The sequence below is a fragment of the Dermacentor albipictus genome, chromosome 4, assembly GCF_038994185.2.
Source record: "Dermacentor albipictus isolate Rhodes 1998 colony chromosome 4, USDA_Dalb.pri_finalv2, whole genome shotgun sequence".
Taxonomy (NCBI): domain Eukaryota; kingdom Metazoa; phylum Arthropoda; class Arachnida; order Ixodida; family Ixodidae; genus Dermacentor; species Dermacentor albipictus.
The window spans coordinates 2,452,069-2,476,722 of NC_091824.1; the positions used below are offsets into that span (position 1 = coordinate 2,452,069).

Sequence of the window (24,654 nt, forward strand, 5' to 3'; positions counted from 1 at the left end):
AAATTACCACAGGCAAGTCTGAAAAAGCTCTGAAGGCCTGCCAGTACGCTTATTAGGCATATCAGGGCTTGTACTGTGACAGGAGACGGGGTGCACGCATGTGTAATTAAGGAATACATACTATGTCCCGTGACAATTGCCCCCTTCCCACGCTTGTTATGCTTCACCGCCTAACACTGTTGTACTGAGGCGAAGCTAACTTTCGGAGACTGGCATTACGCAACGCGCTGTGCTCTGCGAGTTTCAAAGCCAATCGCGAGGATTACAAAAGCGGAGTCGGTGCCATTGGTGATAGCGGCGAATTCTTTCAATGAAAAACACGGCACCGCACGGCAAGAAGCTTAATAGCGAACATAGAAGCTGCTAGGCCTAACGTTGCCGCGGTGGTGGTTAGGGCTGCCAGCGGATCTGCCTGCGAGAGTGCCGGTTCGAGGCGGCGAGATAATCAAAATAGCGGCGGTGGCGGCTTTGATTAATGCCATTTCAGACCTGCAGTCAGGGCAGTATACATTGACTATATGGAGTACGTGGTGGTACCGCAAAACCGTCCAAATTATCGGGCATGTCCGGAAAATCGGGCGTCTAGAAAATCGGTCGTTAACTACTCTGGCAATACATCGTTCCGATGACACGGCGTCAATGACGATTCGTTGCGATTCCTCTGTTACTGGAGCCGGCATTAACACGACTTTCGTTCCCTTTCAATAAAGTTACAGCTAATTTTCCCTGATGGAAGCACAAATTCCCTGAGTTTTCCCTGAGTTTTTCCATACTGTTCAAATTCCCTGAGAATTCCTGGTTTTCCCGGTTGGTAGACACCCTGATATACGCAGCAAAATTTGACAAAATTACACTTTTTAGTGTCATCATCATCATCATCATCAGCCTGGTTATGCCCTCTGCAGGGCAAAGGCCTCTCCCATACTTCTCCAACTACCCCGGTCATGTACAAATTGTGGCCATGTCATCCTTGCAAACTTCTTAATCTCATCCGCCCACCTAACTTTCTGCCGTCCCCTGCTACACTTCCCTTCCCTTGGAATCCAGTTCATAACCCTTAATGACCATCAGTTATCTTCCCTCTTCATTACATGTCCTGCACAAGCCCATTTCTTTTTTTGTTTTTCTTTGATTTTCTTTTTCTTTGACCATCCTATGGTCACTGCAGTGCACCTTGCCGAGCACGTCTACATCTTGTATGATGCCAGGGTTAGTGCAGAGTATGAAGTCGATTTAATTTCTAGTCTCACCATTCGGGCTCCTCCACGTCCACTTTCGGCTAACCCGCTTGCGGAAAAAGGTAATCATCCTCAATTCATTTTGAACCATCCTGAAATTTGCATCAGGCATGATTGTATCACCTAGATTCCACTTTGAATCCAATTTGAAAGGTACAGGTACAGGTGATGTGGTATCCTGTGTTAACTTCTGGTTTCGGTTTTGGGTCTTTACATCAGGGCGCCACTCAGCGCCAAATGCTGTAAAGACCCAAAACCGAAACCAGAAGTCAACACAGGATACCACAGATTGCTCATTCTCTTCTAATAGAAACTTTGATTTCGGTCAGGAAATATTGAGAACCTGCAATGTTCAGTCAGAAGTTGACAGTCATTTCTGCAAAACAACCTGGAATACACAAGGGCAACAGATGGTGTTTGTAGACAATGTTTCTTTAGTGGCAATCCAGGCTAATCCAGATGTATTATAGCAAATTACCCTTCTACAATACTAGGAAGTCAAATGTGCACCCACCTAGTTCTCTGCGCATCTTGCTGAGCTGCGACAGTTTTCGTTGAAACACAGAAGCAGCACAGCCATTTGTTCCATTTCTGTGACCAGGCACAGAGTAGTGGATCTCCAACTCTGCACACAGATTCCAATGCATGTTTAGAGGGCCATCCTATGATCACTCGTGCTTATTTCAAAGCACAGGAGCTTAGTCATCTCAAACATGGCTGCAGTTATAGATCATACGTATGAACTAAGGCAGCACTTTGTTCTTCACTGTATTAAGGCTCCAGTGCTTCTATTTCATGCATTATACTTCCACATTACAACACATGCAAATTTTTCCAGTGTGCTACAGTGGCTTTTAATTTAACATACAAGTTCTTTAGGTGAAGACACATTCCTTTATTCAGACAGAATGACGCTGCTCTAGGAAGCCACAGAAACCCAAAATATTCTCAGCAACAAGAACAGTGTGCGACTACAGCTGCAGCAAAACATTCGAGATCCAGACGAGATAAGACACTAAAATGCATGCAACTAACACTGTTGGAGCAATAATCATTTCAGTTCACTACAAATGCCCATCGAGGTAAAAGAAAAAGCAGTCACGAAGCAAAGCACTGCAGCAAAGTCGTTGCAGCGGGTTTTAGCAAATGGCAGGCTGTTGATGTGTGAGGGACCCCCCCATTGCTCGTGCAGTCACCCAAGTTAGTGTTGAACCTTGTTAAAACCAAGTTGCATCTGACATGAAAATACTTATGTTGCAACCAATATTCGTAATAAGCATATATTTGCTATACGCTGATATTGGTAGAAACATTTTATATTTACTTCCATAATATCCGATAACGTGCTACATGGAGGATTCACTGTTGCTACAGCGACGAAGTTGGGCAGCTCTTTCAGACACAGCCTAGTACCTGCATCCGCACCAGCCCAGTGCCTGTGAGAGGCACCGAAGCACCCATGAAAAACACCCACATTAAGTAGCTGTTGTCATGGGACAACTACTGCACCAATTTTGATGAAGTTAGTTCTATTTAAAAGTAAAAAGTAAAATCTACCAGATGTAGGGAGTATATTTTTTCCCTGAAGCCATCAATCCTTTCACAACATTCTTGAACAGAAAAAAAAACGAGAAAATTAGAGAGATTCTGAGAATTGCCTAAAAATGCATGCAAGCATTCCTTGGCTCAGCTGTTACTTAGCTTTTCATTTTGTTTCCCAAATTTCAGTTGGCCCAACCCTACTATTGGCTTCCCCACGCATTTTCTATGGAGCCCTAGGTATCCCTATGGGTAAGGGATCATGCTTTTCGCGTTACAGACCCAATTTTGCTAACTAAATTCTCTCCGATCAAGTCTTTGTTTGTTTCAATTGCTCGTTGTCACTTATAAAGCTACCAATCGTCCACATTTACGCTATTATAATGACTACATGTCTTAATTTCGCAAATTACACATTTTTGTGCAGATATAAGGCATTACACTTCTCGCGTGACACATTTAGCTGGGGTACTCGCCAAAGAATGCTTATGGATTAATAAGTTTACAACTCTGACTCGGCAATAAAAACACTATATCCCAACTCTGCAAGAATTGCATCTATTATAACATCTATAGTGGGCAAAACAGATGTTTTATACACCATTCTGAAACAGCACTAACTTCTGAGAGCTCCTGCAAAACCTTCATAAGCCCTGTAAGTTACAGCTTACATGATTTTTTTCTAATGCATTACCATTAGAAGTGTCAAAGTGGGAAAAAATCATGCGGATCCCATGCACTGTGGGAATCAACGTAAGCAATGCTTTCTATGCTGTTTGCTTTGATTCACAATAATTAGCAGTGACCTAGACAGCAAAGGTTTAATTTATTCAGCATTTAGTACAATACGAGATTGGTGAGTTCATGTTAAACGTTATCTTGCATGCAATACTACTGTTTGTCTGAGTAGTGCACAAAACACACAGCGAGACGCATGTGCCTGAGGCGTTGTTGTGTGCCATTGTTCATAACCTTAGAGAAGGTAGCATTTTCCCGGCATATCGCATCGTGGCATAAGTGTTAAACTCTAAACGAATTATGGGGCTGCACGTGCCAAAACCACAATCGGATTATGAGGTATGCCGTAGTGGCGGACAACAGATTAATTTTCACCCCCTGGACTTGCTTAGAGAGCGCTTAAACCTAATTACACGAGTGTTTTTGTATTTCACCCTTGCCGAAATTCAGCCACATCAGTCAGGATCAAACCCGCAACCTCAAGCAATGTCATTACCCCAGGGCTACCACGGTGGACCCATAAGTGTTGATTTTACATGCAACCGCTTCCATGTGTCATCTAAATGCTATGGTGCTTTAATGCGGCTTTGCATCTGCACGTCGTGAGTCAGTTGCCGGCTTGACAAAATTTGCATGGTGTTTATTTTTCAGAAATAAGAAACATACCGCACGACATCTTAAACGTAACATTGTCCAGCTTGTCTGCAACCACTCTCGTGTCTAGTAGTACCGTTTGCCTGCATTCTTACATCGCCTTTAACCTGTCGCGCCCTCCTCCCATGTGTGGGAACTGCGAGGGAAGGGTGGCAAGGCTGTCATTCACTCGTTTCATGGCTGCTTCAATTCTACCTATTCTCTGCAGCCTCTCCCTACCTTCTCTCTACCTTTCTATCTCCCCTCTAGGCTGTTGCATGCTAGTAGGAAGATAAGCACGGCAGTTTCTGCAATGCATCTGTGGCGGGCCACAGGTAATTACAGCTGCCAAGATGGTATTATGCCAAAGAATGGCATAATAATAATTAATAATAATTAATTTGGTAATTTGGTAATTTGGCCTAGGCAGCTCCACACGGCATTGTGAGAACCATCGATGCGAAGCTCCAAATGAGTTTCTTGCGTCATGTTTCGTATCTGTCTATGCTCCTGCCCTGTATATTCCGCACTAAACCACTTCCCAATACGGCGGTGCAATACTGCAGCAGCAGCGGTGGAAAAGTCGAAGGAAGAGGCAACGAAAGCTTTGCTTTAAAAAGTGTACATATGTGAAGCGTGGAAAGCTGGTCACATGGTGCAAAGGCGGGAGAGCTTAGGGGAGGGGGAGAGAGAGAGAGAGTGTGTATGTGTGTGTGTGTGTGCATGCGTGCGCACGCGCACGTGTGTGTGTGCGTGTGTGTGTGATGTGTTTGCGCGTGCGTGTGGAACCTCGATTATACATCCCCTTGGTCATGCAACTAGCCACGTTTTACTACGAGTTTTAAAATGTATTTTGTATTTTACTTTTGTATTTAATTTGTATTTGTATTGATTTGTATTATGACTGCTTTTTGACGTGGGAACACGATGTTAAAGAAAGAAAAAAAGGAACTCGCAAGTGGGTTTCCTGACTTCTGCAGGGAAATGTGGGCTGAAATGAAGGAAATAAAAGATAGTCTGCGCTTCTGTAGCGACACCTGTGATAAAGTTAAGGCAATTGCTAGTGACATCAAGGTGCTACATGAAGAAATAAAAGCGTTAACAGTTCAGAATTAACATCTCAAAGCAGAAAGCGAGAGACTTGAAAAGAAAGTTGACGAGCTCGAACAATATCAGCGAAGTAATAACCTGGAAATTAGGGGTGTGCCAGAGGAGCTTCACTCGACCTCAATGATAAAACAGATCTGTGAACTTGTGGGTGAAGCGGTAACTGATACTGATATCAACATTTGCCACATGGTGGCCATGGCCTGCGGTAAGGATAAGAACATCGTTGTACGGTTCATATCGTGAACCAAGGACAACATGTTCCTTGCCAATAAAGAAAAAAAAAAGACGCAGTCATCTGAAGATGTGGGATTTGAGGGCACCAGCACCACTACCATTTACATGAATGAGCACTTAAAGGGAAGCTGAAACAGTTTTCAATTGCCATGAATTACTGAGGTTGGGAAGAACAGACCTATTAATTTATGGTTCTGAATTTTTTTTTCTGCGTTTTGTTAACGTAAGGGACGGAAATCGCTTTCTAAATTCCCCCCCGCAGACACGCCCCCGTCACATCCTGGGGCGCCGGGTGAGGAGGCAGCCGGAGGAGAGAACCGGCGAGAGTGACGTAATTCCCGGGGACCGTGCTGCCAGACCGGTGTGCTGGCCTGTGCTGGCATGTTTCTTTCCGTCCTGCGCTTTAGTAAACGACGCTATGAGAGATCTGTCACCACTCACGTTTGTTTGCTTTTGCGATTTTCGTGAATTGTGCTTCCTTTCTGTAGTGTGTAAGTGCCTACAGCCAAGGGCGCCCAACATGCCCTCATTCTGTGCAGCATTTGCCTGTGCAAACACAGGCGGGCGAGACGATGTGGTGTTTCACATGTTTCCGAAGGACAAGAAGCTTGCACTTAACTTAACAGTTATCTCTCACGTAGACCAGCACGTGCACCCGATTGACACGTGGTGTTACCATTCCTGAGCATGCGCAGATGAGTTTTGTGTCTTCTTTCATTTTTCGCCTCAGTGCTCCCTTCAGTTGATAGTCGGCGTTCGTGTTGTCCACTTCTCTACTCTACTCTTGTGTCCTGTCTGCATGCCTCACATATTTTGCACAAGAGAAACGCCTCGCCACCTCCAAGAGCGGCCTTTGCCAAGAGGAAAAAGCTTGAGATAAGGGTTTTTATGTGCAGACGGGCAATTTTTTAACAGATGATCACCTCAGTGTCGAACAAACGACCTTACAGCGGCCTATGACGAAGCGCGGTGGAGGCACAGCCGGGAATATGCACATGCGTGCAAAAAGCTTGCCCTTTTCATCCTGTTTTGCCACTCCACTTTGTCATGGAACACTGTACTATGGCTGTTTGTTCGGCGCTATTTTGATATGGTGAAATAACTGGCCGGGGGTATGCTTGCCCAATCAGTGATACTTGTTATTTGTCCTAGCACGCGGTGTCCGCAGGTTTAGATGTTCAGCATTCGTGTTCAAAACGCATGACATGAGGCGTTACGGTAATATTTTCATGCTCGCATTAGAGTAGTTGAACTCGGCGTGTAAAAACTTCGTTCCGGAGATATCGCACTCACAGCTTGCTGCCAGCAGCGAAGTGCCACAAAAACGAGCGTCGGCACAGCCGCGCCCGTGGCAAGGCGAATGGGCTCAAATAATGAAGTAACGTTGCGAGGTATTGAACTTGTCAGCGTTCGACGTGGTCTAGCCCAATACAGGCATCGCTGCTGGACAAAAAAAATGTTTTCTTGCCCTTTTACCTAGAGAATTAGATATGCATCATGAATGGCAAAATTATTATTTGAAAGTAATTATATTACAGTACTCATTACTTTCTTATTACGCTCACTGATTTGAATTACATTAGCGATTACCGCTTTCAAAAAAGTATTGGTATTACTTTACGATTGCTTCCAAACAGTTTTCATGTATACAAGCAAAAAGCAAAGTATAAAGGGACGCCAAATTTTCTTCAAGGTAACATACACTTGCCACCATTTCATGCCCTCCCCCCATATACCTCCGTGACACCTCACCACACTACCAACGTTCTGGCGCCGTACACAGCTTACTGGTGCACATTTAATGTAATTAATAAATTACTTTAGCCATGAAATTACAGGCACCAAATAATTCACATTACTAAATCACTAGACAACTAATCCATCACATGAATTATTGAAAAAGTATTTCAATTACTGTAAGTAATCCAACAGTTGTCATGTTTGCTGATATGCATGATATGCTGAAATTCATGACATCCATGCCTTGCACTCAGGTTCTAGCAGAGCTCCTTGAGAACCGAGCCCCTGATGAACCTGTTCCACTACCATCACCAATCGAAGAGTTTGAAACAGCCAGTGTGACACAGCCATATAATGTTAAAGACTTTGAAGTAGCCAAACGCGGCACTTATGTTCGCGATCGTGTATCAACACACAAAAAACCATGAAACTTTAGACAAGCATATTTGAAGTAGTAGCTTAGCGCAAATAAAACCACAGACACAAGGAAGACAGACAAGGACAAGCAAATACGGTGACTTGTTCAAGGAATTTTAAAAATATCGCAACAAATTAAACACTTATATCAAGAAAGCCAAACTTGCATATTATGAAGTTTATTATTATGTTTCCTTGTGTCTGTGGTTTTATTTGCGCTAAGCTACTACTTCAAATATGGACGACCAACTAGCCCAACAGTCAACTCTTTTAGACAAGCAGCGGCAAGGTGCTTGGCATCGCGGAATTCAACCCGTGTTTGCAATCTAATGAGAAGTTAATGCTTCGGTATTCTTCCAGCAGCAAATTCCCAGGGACACTTTAACGCATTTTCTTCTCCCGTCATTGGAAGGTGCAGCTACATGAAAAAAACATACATGCTAGCTAAGATTTCCATCGCGCGAGAAGGTGCACACATTGCTCTTGCTGTTGGCACAATCAAAATCGTCGTTGCTGCCATTGCCGCCATCATATTCTGTATCGGCTGTTGGTTCGAACATGTACGGCGGAGATACAACTGTCCAAGACAGCGAGAATGTTCCATAATGCTTACAACTAAGCTGTGAAGCCAGAACAGAACCGCGTAGTACGCTCTGAAGCGGCGGCGCAAACCAGCGGTCCTCGTGAATGACGTCACAGCGGTCCCGACCAATCACGGGCAACAGCGGCACTGGTGCTGGTGAGCATTTTCGTGCAAAAAACAGCCGCTTACGTTTGTTTCCACCCTTTTTATACAAGATATTTGTGTACGGTGGACTCAAAACTGTAGAGTGCCGCAGGGAAATCATTTTTTTCTAAAAGTGTTTCAGCTCCCCTTTACCATGACAGAACAAGCAAATTCTTAGTGTTGCCCTCGCGGAAAAGAAAAAGGCCAGATGGAAATATGTTCGGGTCAAAGATGAACAGACCGCTGCCATTAGAATTGGAAACAAAGAAGATATCGCCCGCATCAAATAATCTTAGACGTCATAGTGCTGGTCCGGATTTCTCATTAAATCAGTATTATGCTCAACTCAGCCTCTTTAATTACTGAACCGTCCACACAAAAATCAAATCTTCCAATATTTACACCCATGTTTTTCCTTATTACACTTGAATGTCCGTAGCATGAGGAACAAGCAAGATGAGCTGGACATTTGGGTAAAGGGCCTGCAAATTAATTTTGATGCATTCATGTTCACAGAAACATGGTTAAGCAAGGATGAGCCGCCTTCCCCTAGTTTTACTGATTACATGCCAATACGATTAGACAGAACCGGTAGAGGTGGTGGCCTGATTATTTATCTACAACGAAAGTACACATATCATATTGTCGATGAGTGCACAGTTATGAATAGGGATATAGAGTGCCTAATGGTGAAAAGGAGCACGTTTTTAGTTACTGACCTGAACAGACCACTGACTGGTTACAAGTGGCATTTCCTACAGCATTTAGAAAATGTAGTAATCAATTGTATTAATACTAATAAGCAGTTCTTTCTCTTGGGAGATGTAAACATCGACAGAGTGGCCAACGACTCTTCTGCATGCGACTAAAAATTAATCTGCAGAAAACTAAACCAATGTTTAACAGTCTCGGAAGAGAAAAGCAATTAACAATAGGTAGCGAGGCACTGGAAGTGATAAGCGAATACATCTACTTAGGGCAGGTAGTGACCGCGGATCCGGATCATGAGACGGAAATAATCAGAAAAGTAAGAATGGGCTGGGGTGCTTTGGCAGGCATTCTCAGATCATGAACAGCATGACTGAGCTGCGTCTTACCAGTACTCACCTATGGAGCAGAAACCTGGAGGCTTACGAAAAGCATTCTGCTTAAATTGAGGACGATGCAAGGAGCTATGGAAAGAAGAATGATAGGTTTAACGCTAAGGGATAAAAAAAAAATGAATCATGACTCTTATCCTCATATGGGTGCGAAAATGCTATTCGTATGCCAACCCGAATTACTTCACGAAGTTCTACTTCTATAGACATATGTGCTTCAAACCTGAATGCATCAGATTTCAAAGCAGGAGCATTATCATGCAACATCAGTGACCAACTGCCTATATTCTTTGCCACACAACACACCATAACCACTAACTATAAACGAAGTAGGCTTGGTTGGTGAATGATTCCTCCTTAAGCTATTTTCATTCTTTAATTGAGTGGGCTGACTGGTCAAATGTGTACTTACAGCAGGATGCAAATTCTGCGCATGAGGTTTTTCTTCGGGTCTTTCCTAGTTGCTACAATGATGCATTTCCACGGAGAGAGTGCAAAAAATGCAATCGGAAAATTGAAAAGCCCTGGATTGACACTGCCTTACTAAATCGCATCAAGAAGAAAAATAATATGTGTCATAAATTCATAAAATGCAAATACGGTGACTTGTTCAAAGAATTTTAAAAATAGCGCAACAAATCAAACACTTATATCAAAAAAGCCAAACTTGCATATTATGAAGTTTATTATTATGTTTGCTAGGACAAGAACAGATCTGGCGAAGATCTGGAGACTGGTAAATTACATTACTGGCAGAAACCCATCACCGGTTCAGGCTAACCAAATAGTAATCAATGACTCTTTAGGAGGCAAGACACTAGCAGATGAAATTAACGAGTATTTCATTTATGCAGCCGTACCCAAGCCGTCTGTTCAACAAAGTGGGCTCTATTGGCCTTCTTGTCGAGTCAATTCACCTGTTTTGAATGCCGTTACCGAAAGAGAAATCAATGGTCATCATCATCATCATCATCATCATCATCATCATCATCCGCCTGGTTACGCCCACTGCAGGGCAAAGGCCTCTACCATACTTCTCTACCTACCCCGGTCATGTACTAATTGTGGCTATGTTGTCCCTGCAAACTTCTTAATCTCATCTGCCCACCTAACTTTCTGCCGCCCCCTGCTATGCTTCCCTTCCCTTGGAATCCAGTCCGTAACCCTTAATGACCACCGTCCTCCTCATTACATGTCCTACCCATATCCATTTCTTTTTCTTGATTTCAACTAAGATGTCATTAACTCGCGTTTGTTCCCTCACCCAATCTGCTCTTTTCTTATCCCTTAACATTATACACCTGTCATTCTTCTTTCCATAGCTCGTTGCGTCGTCCTCAATTTGAGTAGACCCTTTTTCGTAAGCCTCCAGGTTTCTGCCCCGTAGGCGAGTTCTGGTAAGACACAGCTATTATACACTTTTCTCTTGAGGGATAATGACAACCTGCTGTTCATGATCTGAGAATGCCTGCCAAACGCACCCCAGCCCGTTCTTATTCTTCTGATTATTTCCTTCTCATGATCCGGATTTGCCGTCACTACCTGCCCTAAGATGTATTCCTTTACCACTTGCATTGGAGCATAGGAGAGATCGTACCTCCCTGCCTGACGCCCTTCTTTATTGGGATATTGTTGCTTTCCTTATGGAGGACTACGTCGGCTGTGGAGCCGATAGATATCTTTCAGTATATTTACATACGGCTCGTCTACACCCTGATTCCGTAATGCCTGCATGACTACTGAGGTTTCGACTGAATCAAACGCTTTCTCGTAATCAATGAAAGCTATATATAGGGGTCGGTTATATTCCGCACATTTCTCTATCACCTGATTGATAGTGTGAATACGGTCTATTGTTGAGTAGCCTTCACGAAATCCTGCCTGGTCCTTTGGTTGACTGAAGGCCAAAGTGTTCCTGATTCTATTTACGATTACCTTACTAAATACTTTGTAGGCAATGGACAGTAAGCTGATCGGTCTATAATTTTTCCAGTCTTTGGCATCCCCTTTTTTATGGATTAGGATTATGTTAGCGTTCTTCCAAGATTCCAGTGCGCTCGAAGTCATGAGGCATTGCGTATATAGGGTGGCCAGTTTCTCTAGAACAATCTGCCCAGCATCCTTCAACAAATCTGCTGTTACCTGATCCTCCCCAGCTGCCTTCCCCCTGTGCATAGCTCCCAAGGCTTTCTTTACTTCTTCTGGCGTTACTTGTGAGATTTCAAATTCCTCTGGACTATTCTATCTTCCATTATCATCATGGGTGCCACTGGTAATGTATAAATCTCTATAGAACTCCTCAGCCACTTGAACTACCTCATCCATATTAGTAATGATATTGCCGGCTTTGTCTCTTCACACATACATCTGATTCTTGCCAATTCCTAGTTTCTTCTTCACTGCTTTTAGGCTTCCTCCATTCCTGAGAGCATGTTCAATTCTATGCATATCATACTTCCTTATGTCAGCTGTCTTACACTTGTTGATTAACTTCGAAAGTTCTGTCAGTTCTTATCTAGCTGTAGGGTTAGAGGCTTTCATACATTGGCGTTTCTTGATCAGATCTTTCGCCTCCTGCGATAGCTTACTGGCATCCTGTATAACAGAGTTACCAATGACTTCTATTGCACACTCCTTAATGATGTCCATAAAACTGTCGCTCATATCTTCAACACTAAGGTCCTCTTCCTGAGTTAAAGCCGAATACCTGTTCTGTAGCTTGGTCTGGAATTCCTCTATTTTCTCTCTTACTGCTAGCTCATTGATCGGCTTCTTATGTACCAGTTTCTTCTGTTCCCTCCTCAAGCCTAGGCTAATTCGAGTTCTTACCATCCGATGGTCACTGCAGCGCACTTTGCTGAGAACGTCCACATCTTGTATGACGCCAGGGTTAGCGCAGAATATAAAGTATATTTCATTTCTAGTCTTGCCATTTGGGCTCCTCCACGTCCACTTTCGGCTATCCCGCTTGCAGAAGAAGGTATGCTTTACCTGCATATTATTCTGTTCTCCAAAGTCTACTAATAGCTCTCCCTTGCTACTCCTACTACCTATGCCATATTCCCCCACTGACTTGTCTCCAGCCTGCTTCTTGCCTACCTTGTCATTGAGGTCTCCCATCAGTATAGTGCATTTCGTTTTGACTTTACCCATCACCGATTCCACGTCTTCATAGAAGCTTTTGACTTCCTGGTCATCATGACTGGATGTAGGAGCATAGACCTGGACGACCTTCATTTTGTACCTCTTATTAAGTTTCACGACAGGACCTGCCACCCTCTCATTAATGCTATAGAATTCCTGTATGTTACCAGCAGGGGCGTAGCTTATGGGGCTTCAGCCCCCGCCGAAATTTTTTCGTGCTGTACATGGACCGTCGACCAAAGCAACACCCAGCGCCAGAAATCATTCTGAATTTTGTCTAGAATGTACTTTTCATGCTCGAAAAGACATTTCCCCACGAACATTGTGAACTCGGGCTGGATTTCGCGGCAACGCACATGCACTGGGAGTCATATAACGCAAGCAGCCCCATCAGAGCACAAAGTTTCAAGGGCGTGAAGATGGCAAACGGGCTCGCCGCAGAATCGCGCGGAGGCCGCGGAATCTACGGAGCGCGTGGATGTCAATTCCGAAACTTTATGGGTATAAAGTTGTCATAAACTTTTGAAGTGAAAGGTGCATTGACATTTACAAAGTTGTGCTCTAGATATTCAATTTCGGAGGTTTGTGGGTTTGATGTTGTTATAAACATTTGACACCAACTGTGCATTGACTCTTCTTAAGTCTTCTATCGGAACATACGAGACAAGCCAAATCAACACATTATCAGGCAAGTTGACAAAGCATGCAGCGAGGTCCGATGAGACGAACCGTTGTGGTGGTTTATTTGAGCTATCATGTCCCGTAAAAAATATCACAATTTTTTTTTTTTTTTCACCTATGCCAAAGCATCCATGTCAAGACACTGAAGCCAGCCAGGGTAACTACGGTCTTATCGATTTATTTCCTACTTTGACTTTTGTTTGCGAGGATACATTGAGCCTCTTCAATTTTTTCCCTCTCGCTACCCTATACGCTCGGGCTGCCAGAGCCAGCCAGAGCGCATCCGTTTTTCTCGCGTTGCCCCGATCACCACGCGAGGCACTGTGGTGCGCGTTTGGTTTTTTCTGGCTGAGTGGATTTTCGCCTGGCAAAGTTTTGGACACCTTCTGGCTAGCAGACGAGAAAAATAAAAAATGGTCGCTCAGCACCATCACTGTGAGGACTCGACGAATTGCACCGGTCGCTTGAGCACAACCTCTTCGGAAAGTCTTGTCTCGCCGGTGTAGGATGCCGAGCACTATGCGTATGGTTCTCGGTGGATCAAGCGTCTCACGTTTTCTTCTATATTCACTCGGTAGCCACATTAGGTGCCCGGTGCAGGCATTCAATTATGGCCAAAAGGCTTTCCTTGCGTGTTTTTCATTTCCTTACCTTTTTTTTTTTCATTTCGGTGTCCCCAACCCACAAAAGGAAAAAAAATACATTGTTGCAGAGCAGCAAATTGTCGCATGGTGAAAGTTCGATTTTGTTACTTCTTTTGCGGAAAGTAATCGGCCACGGGACATTTCATTTGCCGGATACTCTTATTACATTAGTGTGATAGCAATTATATGAAGACTCCAGGCGCATTCCTGCTGTCGCCGTCTCCTTCATGTTTCGTATGAAGTCCAAGGGCGATAACTTCTTGACCACGCCGCATGCTGTATGTGCGAGTAAAGGCATAGGGGAGGGGGAATGTTTGAGCCCACGTTGGTGGCTCAGTCTTGTGTGCGCAAAGGAGAAAAGCAGGGAGCAAGCACGCCGCCTTCCGTCGCGCGCGATACATCGGGTGTAGTCGATGGAATGGGGGCAGGATCTAGGATTCTGTGAATCCGTGATTGCGCAGCACGTTTATTTGCCTTCTTTGATGCATTATATCCAGTGACTTATTCTCAGATACGTAGATTTATGGGAGACTTACATGTATACTTAAATATCTTGTTGCGAGGTTTTCTGTATACGTGCAGTGAACTTTCTTTCCAGTGACACTTTTTTGCCCTTTATGAAGGATTTGTATATTCCATTGTAACTTCGCATTTCTAATGAATGAGGGCAAGTCAAGTGAAAGCAAGCTTACCCATCTCACGCAATAATGGTTCAGTTTATTATATGCAAGGCATGTGCGTAGAAGAGAGGGATGTCTCATTTACAAAAGTGACAGACAGGTGTGAGGATAAAGGTTCTGTAATGCTCTCATACATTCGGTTGAACATGGTTGCGTGACATATTGGAAACTCCAAAAGTTGAACAGCATGGTGCCGTGAAGTTTTTGACTGCTGAAGGTATTTCGTAAAAAGAAATCAGTCACCGTATGGTTGCCAAGTACGTTGAACATCGCATTTCATTGGCCGCTGTGAAGCGTTGGAGCAAACGGTTCAAATTAGGACGTGAAAGTTGCTAAGACGATCCAAGACAGGACTAAAGCAATCGTGAAATCACCCTTAACCCTTTCACTGCCGGGTTTTTTCCTCACTGCCACACACTCCCTGCCAGATTTTTTTTTACATATTAGTTTCTTTAAAATCTTATGCTAGTAACACACTACAATGCTCTGAAGGTCATGTAAACATTTTTATTCTGGATTATCTCACAGATATCAGTTTTCCTTAAAGAAATTGGCACTCAACTAATTAGCAATAATTATCTGCTAATTAGGATGTCCAGGTGCTTAGAATACTTTTTTGGTGTGGTATTCTTCAAAACAAGGCACCACACAAAGCGGCACCTGGCAGCTAGAACACAGATAGCGAGACTCTTTTCGTTGCTTTGGTCGATGCTGTGTGTTAGCGCAGACGCGGCAGACTCGTGTTGGGTTTTGCTTCGCGGTAGTCGGTGGTATTAGAGACAGGAAGTGGCGCGCTGTCAGCCGTGTTGGATCTTCACCCTTCGACGGGCGTCCTCCCTTTGGCTTTGAGTTTCCTTCGAGGTATTTCTCGATGAGCTGGCGGACAAGTTCGAGTCGAAAGTCTGCCATGCTTCTTTTTTTACCAGAAGCTGTGATTTGCAGTAAATTGCTGTTGAGGATGGTAATGTCCAAGAGGTGAAAGAAGTACTTCTTGTACCACTTCATGCATTTCTTTGTGACTGTGCCGGTCACGGTCACAACCATGTCTACCTTGTCTACAGCACCCATGCATATGTTGTACTTGGAGACACACAGGGGAATCCTTTTGTTCTCGCCCGTCTTCCTGTCTACCTTCCCGGACTCTACCATGCCACTCTTATGCTTCGTCGTGAGCATGAGCACTTCACGTTTGTCTTTCCAGCGGACGAAGAGAAGCTGATCATTGCACATCTCGCTGGTTTCCCCTTCTTCCAGTCTTTTCTCATCGCGTGGGATACCCTTCCGGTTCTTCCGGACTGTACCGCAAGCATTGGTCTTCTTTTCGAAAAGGTAGGTGAAGAGGGCGGGACTGGTGTACCAATTGTCAACCCAGAGGACGTGCCCTTTGCCCAGGTACTTGTCCAGTAAAGTGATAACAACTGAGGCTCCATATCCCATCTCAGAATCGTTGATCTCAGTTGAGGATCCGGTGTACAACACCATGTCCAGCACTACGCCTGTCTTCACATCACCGAGTACGAATGATTTTAGGCCGAATCTGCTTCGCTTGGATGGGATATATTGCTTGAATGCTAATCGCCCTTTGAAAAGAAGCAGGCTTTCGTCAATACAGACATCCTGGTATGGAGATAGCGCACCTTGAAAGTTTTTCCGAAGCGTCAAGAAAACCGAGCGCACCTTGTGCAGCCTGTCACCATGAATCTGATCTTCATTATTGGAGAAATGAAGAAACCTCAAAATGAGGAGGAAGCGGTTGCGACTCATCAGCTTCGAGAATGCAGGTGTACTCAAGAGGGGATCCGTGGACCAATACTGCGCAATGCTGCCTTTTCTTGCATGAGCCATGAGCATTACGACAGCAAGAAATAAATAAAACTCACGTGGAGTCACATCTTTCCACTGGTGTATACGTGATCCTGGCGTCGGTGTCAGCGCGGCACGTACTTGGCACTGGAAAATGTTCGTTTGGTCCACAATTGCTTCCACAATGTCCGGCGTGAACAAACTTTCAAAAATCTCGAGCTCACTGGACGCCGCTGTGATGTCATTGCAGATTCCTGAGTGAGCTGGATCGAAAGCATGCACCTGGGGTTTGAACTCTTTCTTCTTCCAGCAGAAATCCCGCTCGCCAAGTTTCCTCTTCTTTCGCGGATTTCTCGGTGGTAGGGGCTCTTCATCACTCTCATCACTCGACAAGGCACTTACATGGGCTGCTTCCTCGCTGTCACTGTCGTCGGAGTCCGAATTCATAAGCAGTTCTTGAATTTCTTCGTCCGTCAAAGAGCGGACACACGTGGAACGCTGCCTCGCCATGGCTGCTCTGCCGAGACGAAGACGAAGCGACGCGGACGTAGAAACATGCGCGCCACCTGTTGAAAAATCATCCTACTGGTTTTATGTTATTTATGTGGGATCTCCATAGATGGCGCTACATGCTTGTATATTTTTCTTTTAGACGAGTATTATCGGGAGCGGCAGGGAGTGAGTTAAAAAGCCAAAACGAGTATACTCGGGCGAGGCAGGGGGTGTGCATGTGTGGTCGCCCGAGTTATCTCGGGAGTGGCATTGAAAGGGTTAACAAAATTGCAAAAGTTGATGAGGTGATGAGACAAGAGCGGAGGATAAGCATAGATGAACTGGCAGAGCATATGAACATCAGTCACGGTTCGGTTCACGCCATAATTCATGAATACCTCGGTTATAGGCTCTTGTGTGCATAATGGATGGATAAGATTTTTAATCACCACCAGAAGATGGAGCAGTTCTGCGCTGCCTTGACTCATCTCATCCGGTATCACAATAAAGGTGACGACTTCTTGTCTGCAACTGTGATCGGGGACGAACCATGGTGCCACTACTACGACCCTGAAACACGACGGCAAAGCTTACAGTGGAAACATTCGAGTTCACCACCCGCAAAGAAAGCAAAGGCCGTCATTTCCGGTGGGAAGGTGTTTTTGGCTTTTTTTCTCTATCGTCAGGGGCCATTACTGATAGAATTTGCTAAACCCGGAGAGACTATCAATCATTTCCGATATTGTGAAATGCCAGATCGGCTGCGCGTCACAATCAAGAAGAAACGACGTGGGAAATTGACGAATGGGGTCATATTGTTCCATAACCTGGCTATGGTGTTGGGCTGCTGAGCACGAGGTCGCGGGATCGAATGCCTGCCACGGCAGCCGCATTTCGATGGAGGCGAAATGCGAAAACACCCGTGTACATAGATTTAGGTGCATGTTAAAGAACCACAGGTGGTCGAAATTTCCGGAGTCTCCAACTACGGCATGCCTCATAATCAGAAATTGGTTTTGGCACGTAAAACCCCATAATTTATTTTTCAATTGTTCCACGACAATGACCGTCCCCACATCGCTGATGAGATTAATACAAAACTGGCAAAGTTCAAATGGGAAATACTGCAACATCCGCTATACAGCTGAGACCTGTCGCCTTGCGACTTCCACATTTTGGGACAAATGAAAAAACAGCTCAAGGGAAACAGATTTGTGTCGGACGATTATGTGAAAGAGTCAGTTGCAGGCTTTTTGAAGCAGCAACCCAAGGAGTTTTATGAGACGGGAATCACGCAACTCGTTAGTCAATGGGAGAAATGTCTAAATGCTCACGGCGACTATTTTTAAATAAAGTACCCCGTTTGTCATATAAACGCATTGGCTCACTTTCATTTGACCTGCCCTCACATATTTTGCAGATCGGCTTTATTTTGTGCTCTCTGTTAGGACAATAATTTTGGGGCAATTACTCACGATACACGACCGGTGACAGCTGCTCCTGCATAATACATTGGAATAAATGACAGCGTCATTAAGGGTTTTCACTGGCTGTTGCATATGTACAAAAATGTTAACAAGGTTCTTGATTGACAAAGTTTCATTAATATATTTGTCCTCAACATGTTCACTTCATGGCCTTTACATTTTTCATATCAGTGGCATGCACTGCTTTGCTGGTTTCGAACTGATATAGTTCTAAAGTTCGTGTGATATTTTCTTTACTTATTAAATAAACAAAAACACGGAAGCATTGATAGCAGTTATTTTGGGCACAATTTTTGGCACGTACGAGTATATTTTCTAATAAAAAAATACATGTTTTGACAGTGCATAGCGTTCAAGAATTCGATTGCAGCATCTTTGACAAGGGCTATGCAGTTATTATTCATGTATCTGATCCCTTGACAAATTGTTTAAGAAGAAGCTCTGGCTTGGGCCCAACTCCGACGTGGCCTATTCAAATACATGTAAAACCCAGAAATGCTTTTCTGAGATAACCCCTAAATCGCTTTTAATGAAATTTGTTGCATTTGAGAGCAAAAGCTAAATTCTAGTATCTGTTGGAAGCGGAATTTCGATTTAGGGCCTGAATCTTGTTTTAAATATTTTGAAAAAATTCAAAAGTGCGAAAGAAATAGAAGCACGACGTTTTAAACTAATAGCTCTGCATGAAGAACAAATATTACAGTTCTGTAAACGGCATCTATTATAAGAGTCAAAACGGACAAATTTGGGATGTCAATTTGTACCTTCCGTAACTTGGTTACGTGGTGTACAAGGGTTCTGCAAAAGCAGCATTTCCATTATACACAACTTTTTTAGATTCATGAGTGACATTTCAGCTTTGTCCGCTGTAGATGTACTACTACATGCGATTCACAGAATTGTGATATTATTTTTCATTGTTAAGTTACAGAGTATTAAACGTAATAGTTTCGTTTCCTGGAAATTTGCAATTTTTGACAATTTTTGATAAAGAATCGACAACCTAAATGAAAACTTCGAAACCATAAATCAGTAGAATTCAAGTTTTTCTTTTTTAATGCAACAAACCTCATCAAATTGGTGCAGTGGGTGCCGAGAAAAACGAATTCATTTTTTACATGAATTTACCTTATCAAAAGCTACTTATCGTTTCGGCATCAGTTTGTTAAAATAGATTGTGCTTCTTCAAAACAGCTTGACATTAAACTAGGTGTCCCTCAAGGTTCGATGTTTGGCCCGTTACTTTTCTTCTTATATGTGAATGACATTACGGAACTACAAAGAATACCCACAATAACCATGTTTGCAGACGACACTAGTTTATTCTTTACAGGTAGAACACTGCATGAAATTGAACAATCGGCCAATCTGTATTTAAATAATTTATCCACATGGTTGCAACAAAACAAACTTCAGTTGAATACAATAAAAACAAAGTAGATGATATTTAAGCCAACCAATAAGCATAAAAAAATGATTGACTTACAGTACAGAGGACATAACTTAGAACAAGTAAGTGTGCAAAAGTTCCTTGGGGTATGGTTTAGTGAAGAGTTGTCTTGGACTCCTCATGTCAATCATCTGCTCTCCGAACTCGCGAAGTCTGTTGGATGTACTGTAAAAACCGGAATATAGGTCGAACTTTTTTTCAAAAAGCTATTGCGAAAAGTCGACACTTGTCTTATATACCGGGAATTGGCAGAAAAACTATGGAAGTCTTGCAACAATGGGCGGATGAAGTAAAGAAGTGCCTTCGCCATCGCCATCAGCAGCAGCACGTCGTGGCGACATTGTGGTACTATAGAGGTCTAGTCGATTCAGCCAAGTTTCTCTGCACCTTCTGCACCTATTCACGGTTCACTGCACCTAGACCCTCAATTCCCTGAGGTGCAGCAGTACACCCTGTACCCCCGTGCTCGATTGAACGGGGTGCAATGCAAGGTGCCGCCGCGGTGCACTGCACCCTTGAACCTTGCAGCGAGTGGGTGCAGCCCAGCACCCCCTCCACCTTTTCAGTTGTGGTGCCGTGCACCTTTTTGTGAATTGAACACACCTTAGGTGTTCTGTGATGGCATCGCCCATTTGCGTTTCATCATCATCAGCAGCAGCAGCCTGGTTACGCCCACTGCAGGGCAAAGGCCTCTCCCATATTTCTCCAACAACCCCGGTCATGTACTAATTGTGGCCATGCCGTCCCTGCAAACTTCTTAATCTCATCCGCTCACCTAACTTTCTGCCGTCCCCTGCTACGCTTCCCTTCCCTTGGAATCCAGTTCGTAACCATTAATGACCATTGGTTATCATCCCTCCTCATTACATGTCCTGCCCATGCCCATTTCTTTTTCTTGATTTCAACTAAGATGACATTAACTCGCATTTGTTCCCTCACCCAATCCGCTCTTTTCTTATCCCTTAACGTTACACCTATCACTCTTCCTTCCATAGCTCGTTGCGTCGTCCTCAATTTGAGTAGAACCCTTTTCGTAAGCCTCCAGGTTTCTGCCCCGCAGATGAGTACTGGTAAGACACAGCTATTATACGCTTTTCTTTTGAGGGATAATGGCAACCTGCTGTTCATGATCTGAGAATGCCTGCCAAACGCGCCCCAGCCCATTCTTATTCTTCTGATTATTTCCGTCTCATGACCCGGATCCGCAGTCACTACCTGCCCTAAGTAGATGTATTCCCTTACGACTTCCAGTGCCTCGCTGCCTATTGCAAATTGCTGTTCTCTTCCGAGACTGTTAAACATTCCTTTAGTTTCCTGCAGTTTAACTTTTAGACCCACTCTTCTGCTTTGCCTCTCCAGGTCATTGAGCATGCATTGCAGTTGGTCCCCTGAGTTACTAAGAAAGGCAATATCATCAGCGAATCGCAAGTTACTAAGGTGTTCTCCATTAACTTTTATCCCCATTTCTTCCCACTACAGGTCTCTGAATACCTCCTGTAAACGCGCTGTGAATAGCATTGGAGAAATCGTATCTCCCTGCCTGACGCCTTTCTTTATTGGGATTTTGTTGCTTTCCTTATGGAGGACTATGGTGGCTGTGGAGCCGCTATATATATCTTTCAGTATTTACATACTTTACATACTTTACATATATCTTTCAGTATTTTTACATACGGCTCGTCTACACTCTGATTCCGCAATGCCTCCATGACTGCTGAGGTTTCGACAGAATCAAATGCTTTCTCGTAATCCATGAAAGCTATATATAAGGGTTGGTTATATTCCGCACATTTCTCTATCACCTGATTGATAGTGTGAATACGGTCTATTGTTGAGTAGCCTTTACGGAATCCTGCCTGGTCCTTTGCTTGACAGAAGTCTAAGATGTTCCTGATTCTATTTGCGATTACTTTAGTAAACACTTTGTAGGCAACGGACAGTAAGCTGATCGGTCTATAATTTTTCAAGTCTTTGGCGTCCCCTTTCTTATGGATCAGGATTATGTTAGCGTTTTTCCAAGCTTCCGGTAGGCTCGACGTTATGAGGCATTGTGTATACAGGGTGGCCAGTTTCTCTAGAACAATCTGCCCACCACCCTTCAACAAATCTGCTGTTACCTGATCATATTGTCACGACCTCGACACAGCATACAGCCACTCGGTGCAATTCGGTGCCACATGCTAGGCATGTTGGGTGGCTCCGAGAAGAAGAGAACGACGAAGGTGCCAGGACAGCGACATATATAAAAGATCTTTAGCGTCGACCGAAGTCTTTTGTGGCTTTGTCTGTGACAAACTGGTGGAGGCGCTGGGTACACGTCTATGTACTCTGACTCCCAGGAACAGAGCGTGGACAACCTACACAAAAGCCGACGGCTTCAAAGACTGCCTCCGGAATACAGCCTCCAAGATCTGCAAGGATGTCCACTACAACCGCAAGCCAGACACAGGAGACGTACGGTACGGGACAGCCTCCTGCGTCGCTGGTTTTCCACAACCCACGCTGGCCGCAGCCATTCCATGGTGAGCCTTTTGAGGACGTGGAAGACTGGCTCGACGAATTCGATCGTGTGGCTGACGTCAATTATTGGGACGAGCAGAAAAAGTTAAGGAACGTGTACTTCGCCTTAGAGGACTCTGCCCGAACATGGTTCGCTAACCACGAGCCATCTACCACCACTTGGCAAGAATTTCAAAGGCAGATACGCGATACGTACAGCAGCCCCGCAAGAAAAGGGCGAGCAGAGCAAGATGATGATATGTAGTGTTTATTGGCGTAAGGGCCAAGTGTGGCCAAAGAGCGCCAAGGCAGTGGTGACGAGTACTGAATGAACTGATGTGATGTGGCTGTACAGAGGCCTAAAACTAAGAGCTATAAGTAGCATAAAATAGTCAAGGAATAAAAGTATGAGAATGGCTGAAGTAGGGTATGCTATAAGTATAGGATGTACAAGAATGGTGTAATAGTGTTACATGAATAAAAATGGAAAGGTGATTGTTGTTGACGAATAGCACAACAGCCTCGGCTGATCCCTTGAGTACAAGGGCCTGGAGGCATGTGCTAGAGCAAAGGTTCACATCGCAACAGTGGCTTCTCGCAAGAGGCCGTGTTACGAATTTCTTGCACAGAAAACGTGCAGCGTGTCAACGTCGCTTAAATAGGCTAAGGTAGATTGCATGTGAAATAGCGGTTCTCTGCCTAGAAACAGTGCCAGGTGAAGTGGTATACACTGACTGTATGCGAAAGGGAAGTGTTTTTTCCTCTCGACTAGTGTTTCGCGGCATTCTAGGAAGACATGCTGAACACTGAGTGTCTCCCTACATCTACTACATATTGGACGTTCACCGCCACTCAACAGAAAGTTATGTGTACCGTAAGTGTGCCCTATTCTGAGACGACAGAATAGGACATCACTTCATCTAGACTTGGTCAGTGATGGCCAGTATCCTAGATGTGGCTTAACTGTGTTGAGTTTATTATGGGTTTCAGAGTCCCATTTATGCTGCCAGTAGCTTCTAAGTTTTTTCCGTAAGTATGGCTTTAGGTCTGAGACTGGGACGGCTGCGGACATGTTGGAAGCTTTTGTGTCTAAGGAGGTAGCAATTCGGTCTGCCAGGACGTTACCTTCAATACCTCTGTGTCCAGGCAGCCAGCATATCGTTACGTGCTGGCCAGAGGCATAAATGGTACAGAGGAGACAGAAAAGATCTGCAATTACTGGATTTGTGTGGTTGAAGCATGACATCAATGCTTTCACAACGCTTAATGAGTCTGTGAATGACCGCCTTATGTAATTTTAACTGTTTAATGTGTTTCGCAGCCGACCACAGTGCATAAGCCTCTGCTGTAAAGATGCTTGTTTGAGGGTGCAGAACATCGGACTCGGAAAAGGATGGGCCGACGGCTGCGTATGACATGCCAGCATGTGATTTAGACGCATCTGTGTAATACTCTGGACAAGGGTATTTAAATTGTAATTCCATTCACATGCATATGAATGTGCGCCTCTGGAGCGTGCTTCGTTACCTCCACAAATGACGTGTCACAGTCAATGATTCGCCACAACCACGGTGGAAACGGCTTGGTAGAAGCCATTAGACTATTTTCACGGATAGGAACATCCATCTCCTCGCTCAGCTTTGTCACACGGATCAAGAATGGCTCTCTGGCTGTAGGTTTGTTATGAAAGAGTGTTGCAGAGGTCGTATCGTTTATGGTGGGATAACAAGGATGGTTTTTGTTAGCATGTACTTTCAGAAGATAATTGAATGTAGAATATGACCGCTGCAGATCGAGCGACCGTTCATTCGATTCGACATAGAGGCTTTGAATCGGACTCGTCCTAAAGGCGCCGGTGGCGAGGCGGATACCAAGATGATGCACAGGGTCCAGCATCTTGAGAGCACTGGGTGTAGCTGAGTGATACACAACGGCACCGTAGTCTAGACGCGATCGTACAAGGCTCCTGTAGAGGTTCATGAGGCGTTTCCTGTCGCTTCCCCATGTTGTATGTGACAGTATTTTCAGGATGTTCATTGTTTTAAGGCATTTAGCTTTCAAATACTTGATATGGGGAATGAAGGTTAGTTTTTAGTCGAGTATTATGCCTAAAAATTTATGTTCAGTGTTGAGTGGTATGTGTTGTCCATGCAGCATAATATCAGGATCTTGTATCAAACCTCTCTTTCTAGAAAAAAGTACACAGGAGCTTTTGAGGGGGTTTAGCTTGAAGCCATTTTCATTTGCCCATTGTGAGACCTTGTTCAGTCCGAGTTGGACATGGCGCTCGCAGACAGC

The 24,654-nt window shown here is 44.2% G+C and overlaps 1 protein-coding gene across 15 annotated transcripts in view; it reads right to left on the reverse strand.

The window, feature by feature from the left end:
* Positions 1–24,654, reverse strand: part of lili (LMBR1-like protein) — a 362,867-nt gene that overhangs the window by 145,454 nt on the left and 192,759 nt on the right. For 14 of the 15 annotated variants that reach the window (XR_011513797.1, XR_011513798.1, XM_070536776.1 and 11 more), the window contains one exon: positions 1,753–1,863. Coding sequence is in view for 13 of the 15 variants with exons in the window: in XM_070536776.1 (XP_070392877.1) it covers positions 1,753–1,863 (111 nt within the window). In the remaining 2 variants the exon portion in view is untranslated. Of the gene's footprint in view, positions 1–1,250; positions 1,331–1,752; positions 1,864–24,654 lie in introns of all 15 variants that reach the window. The other variant, XM_070536785.1, reaches the window with a different exon arrangement.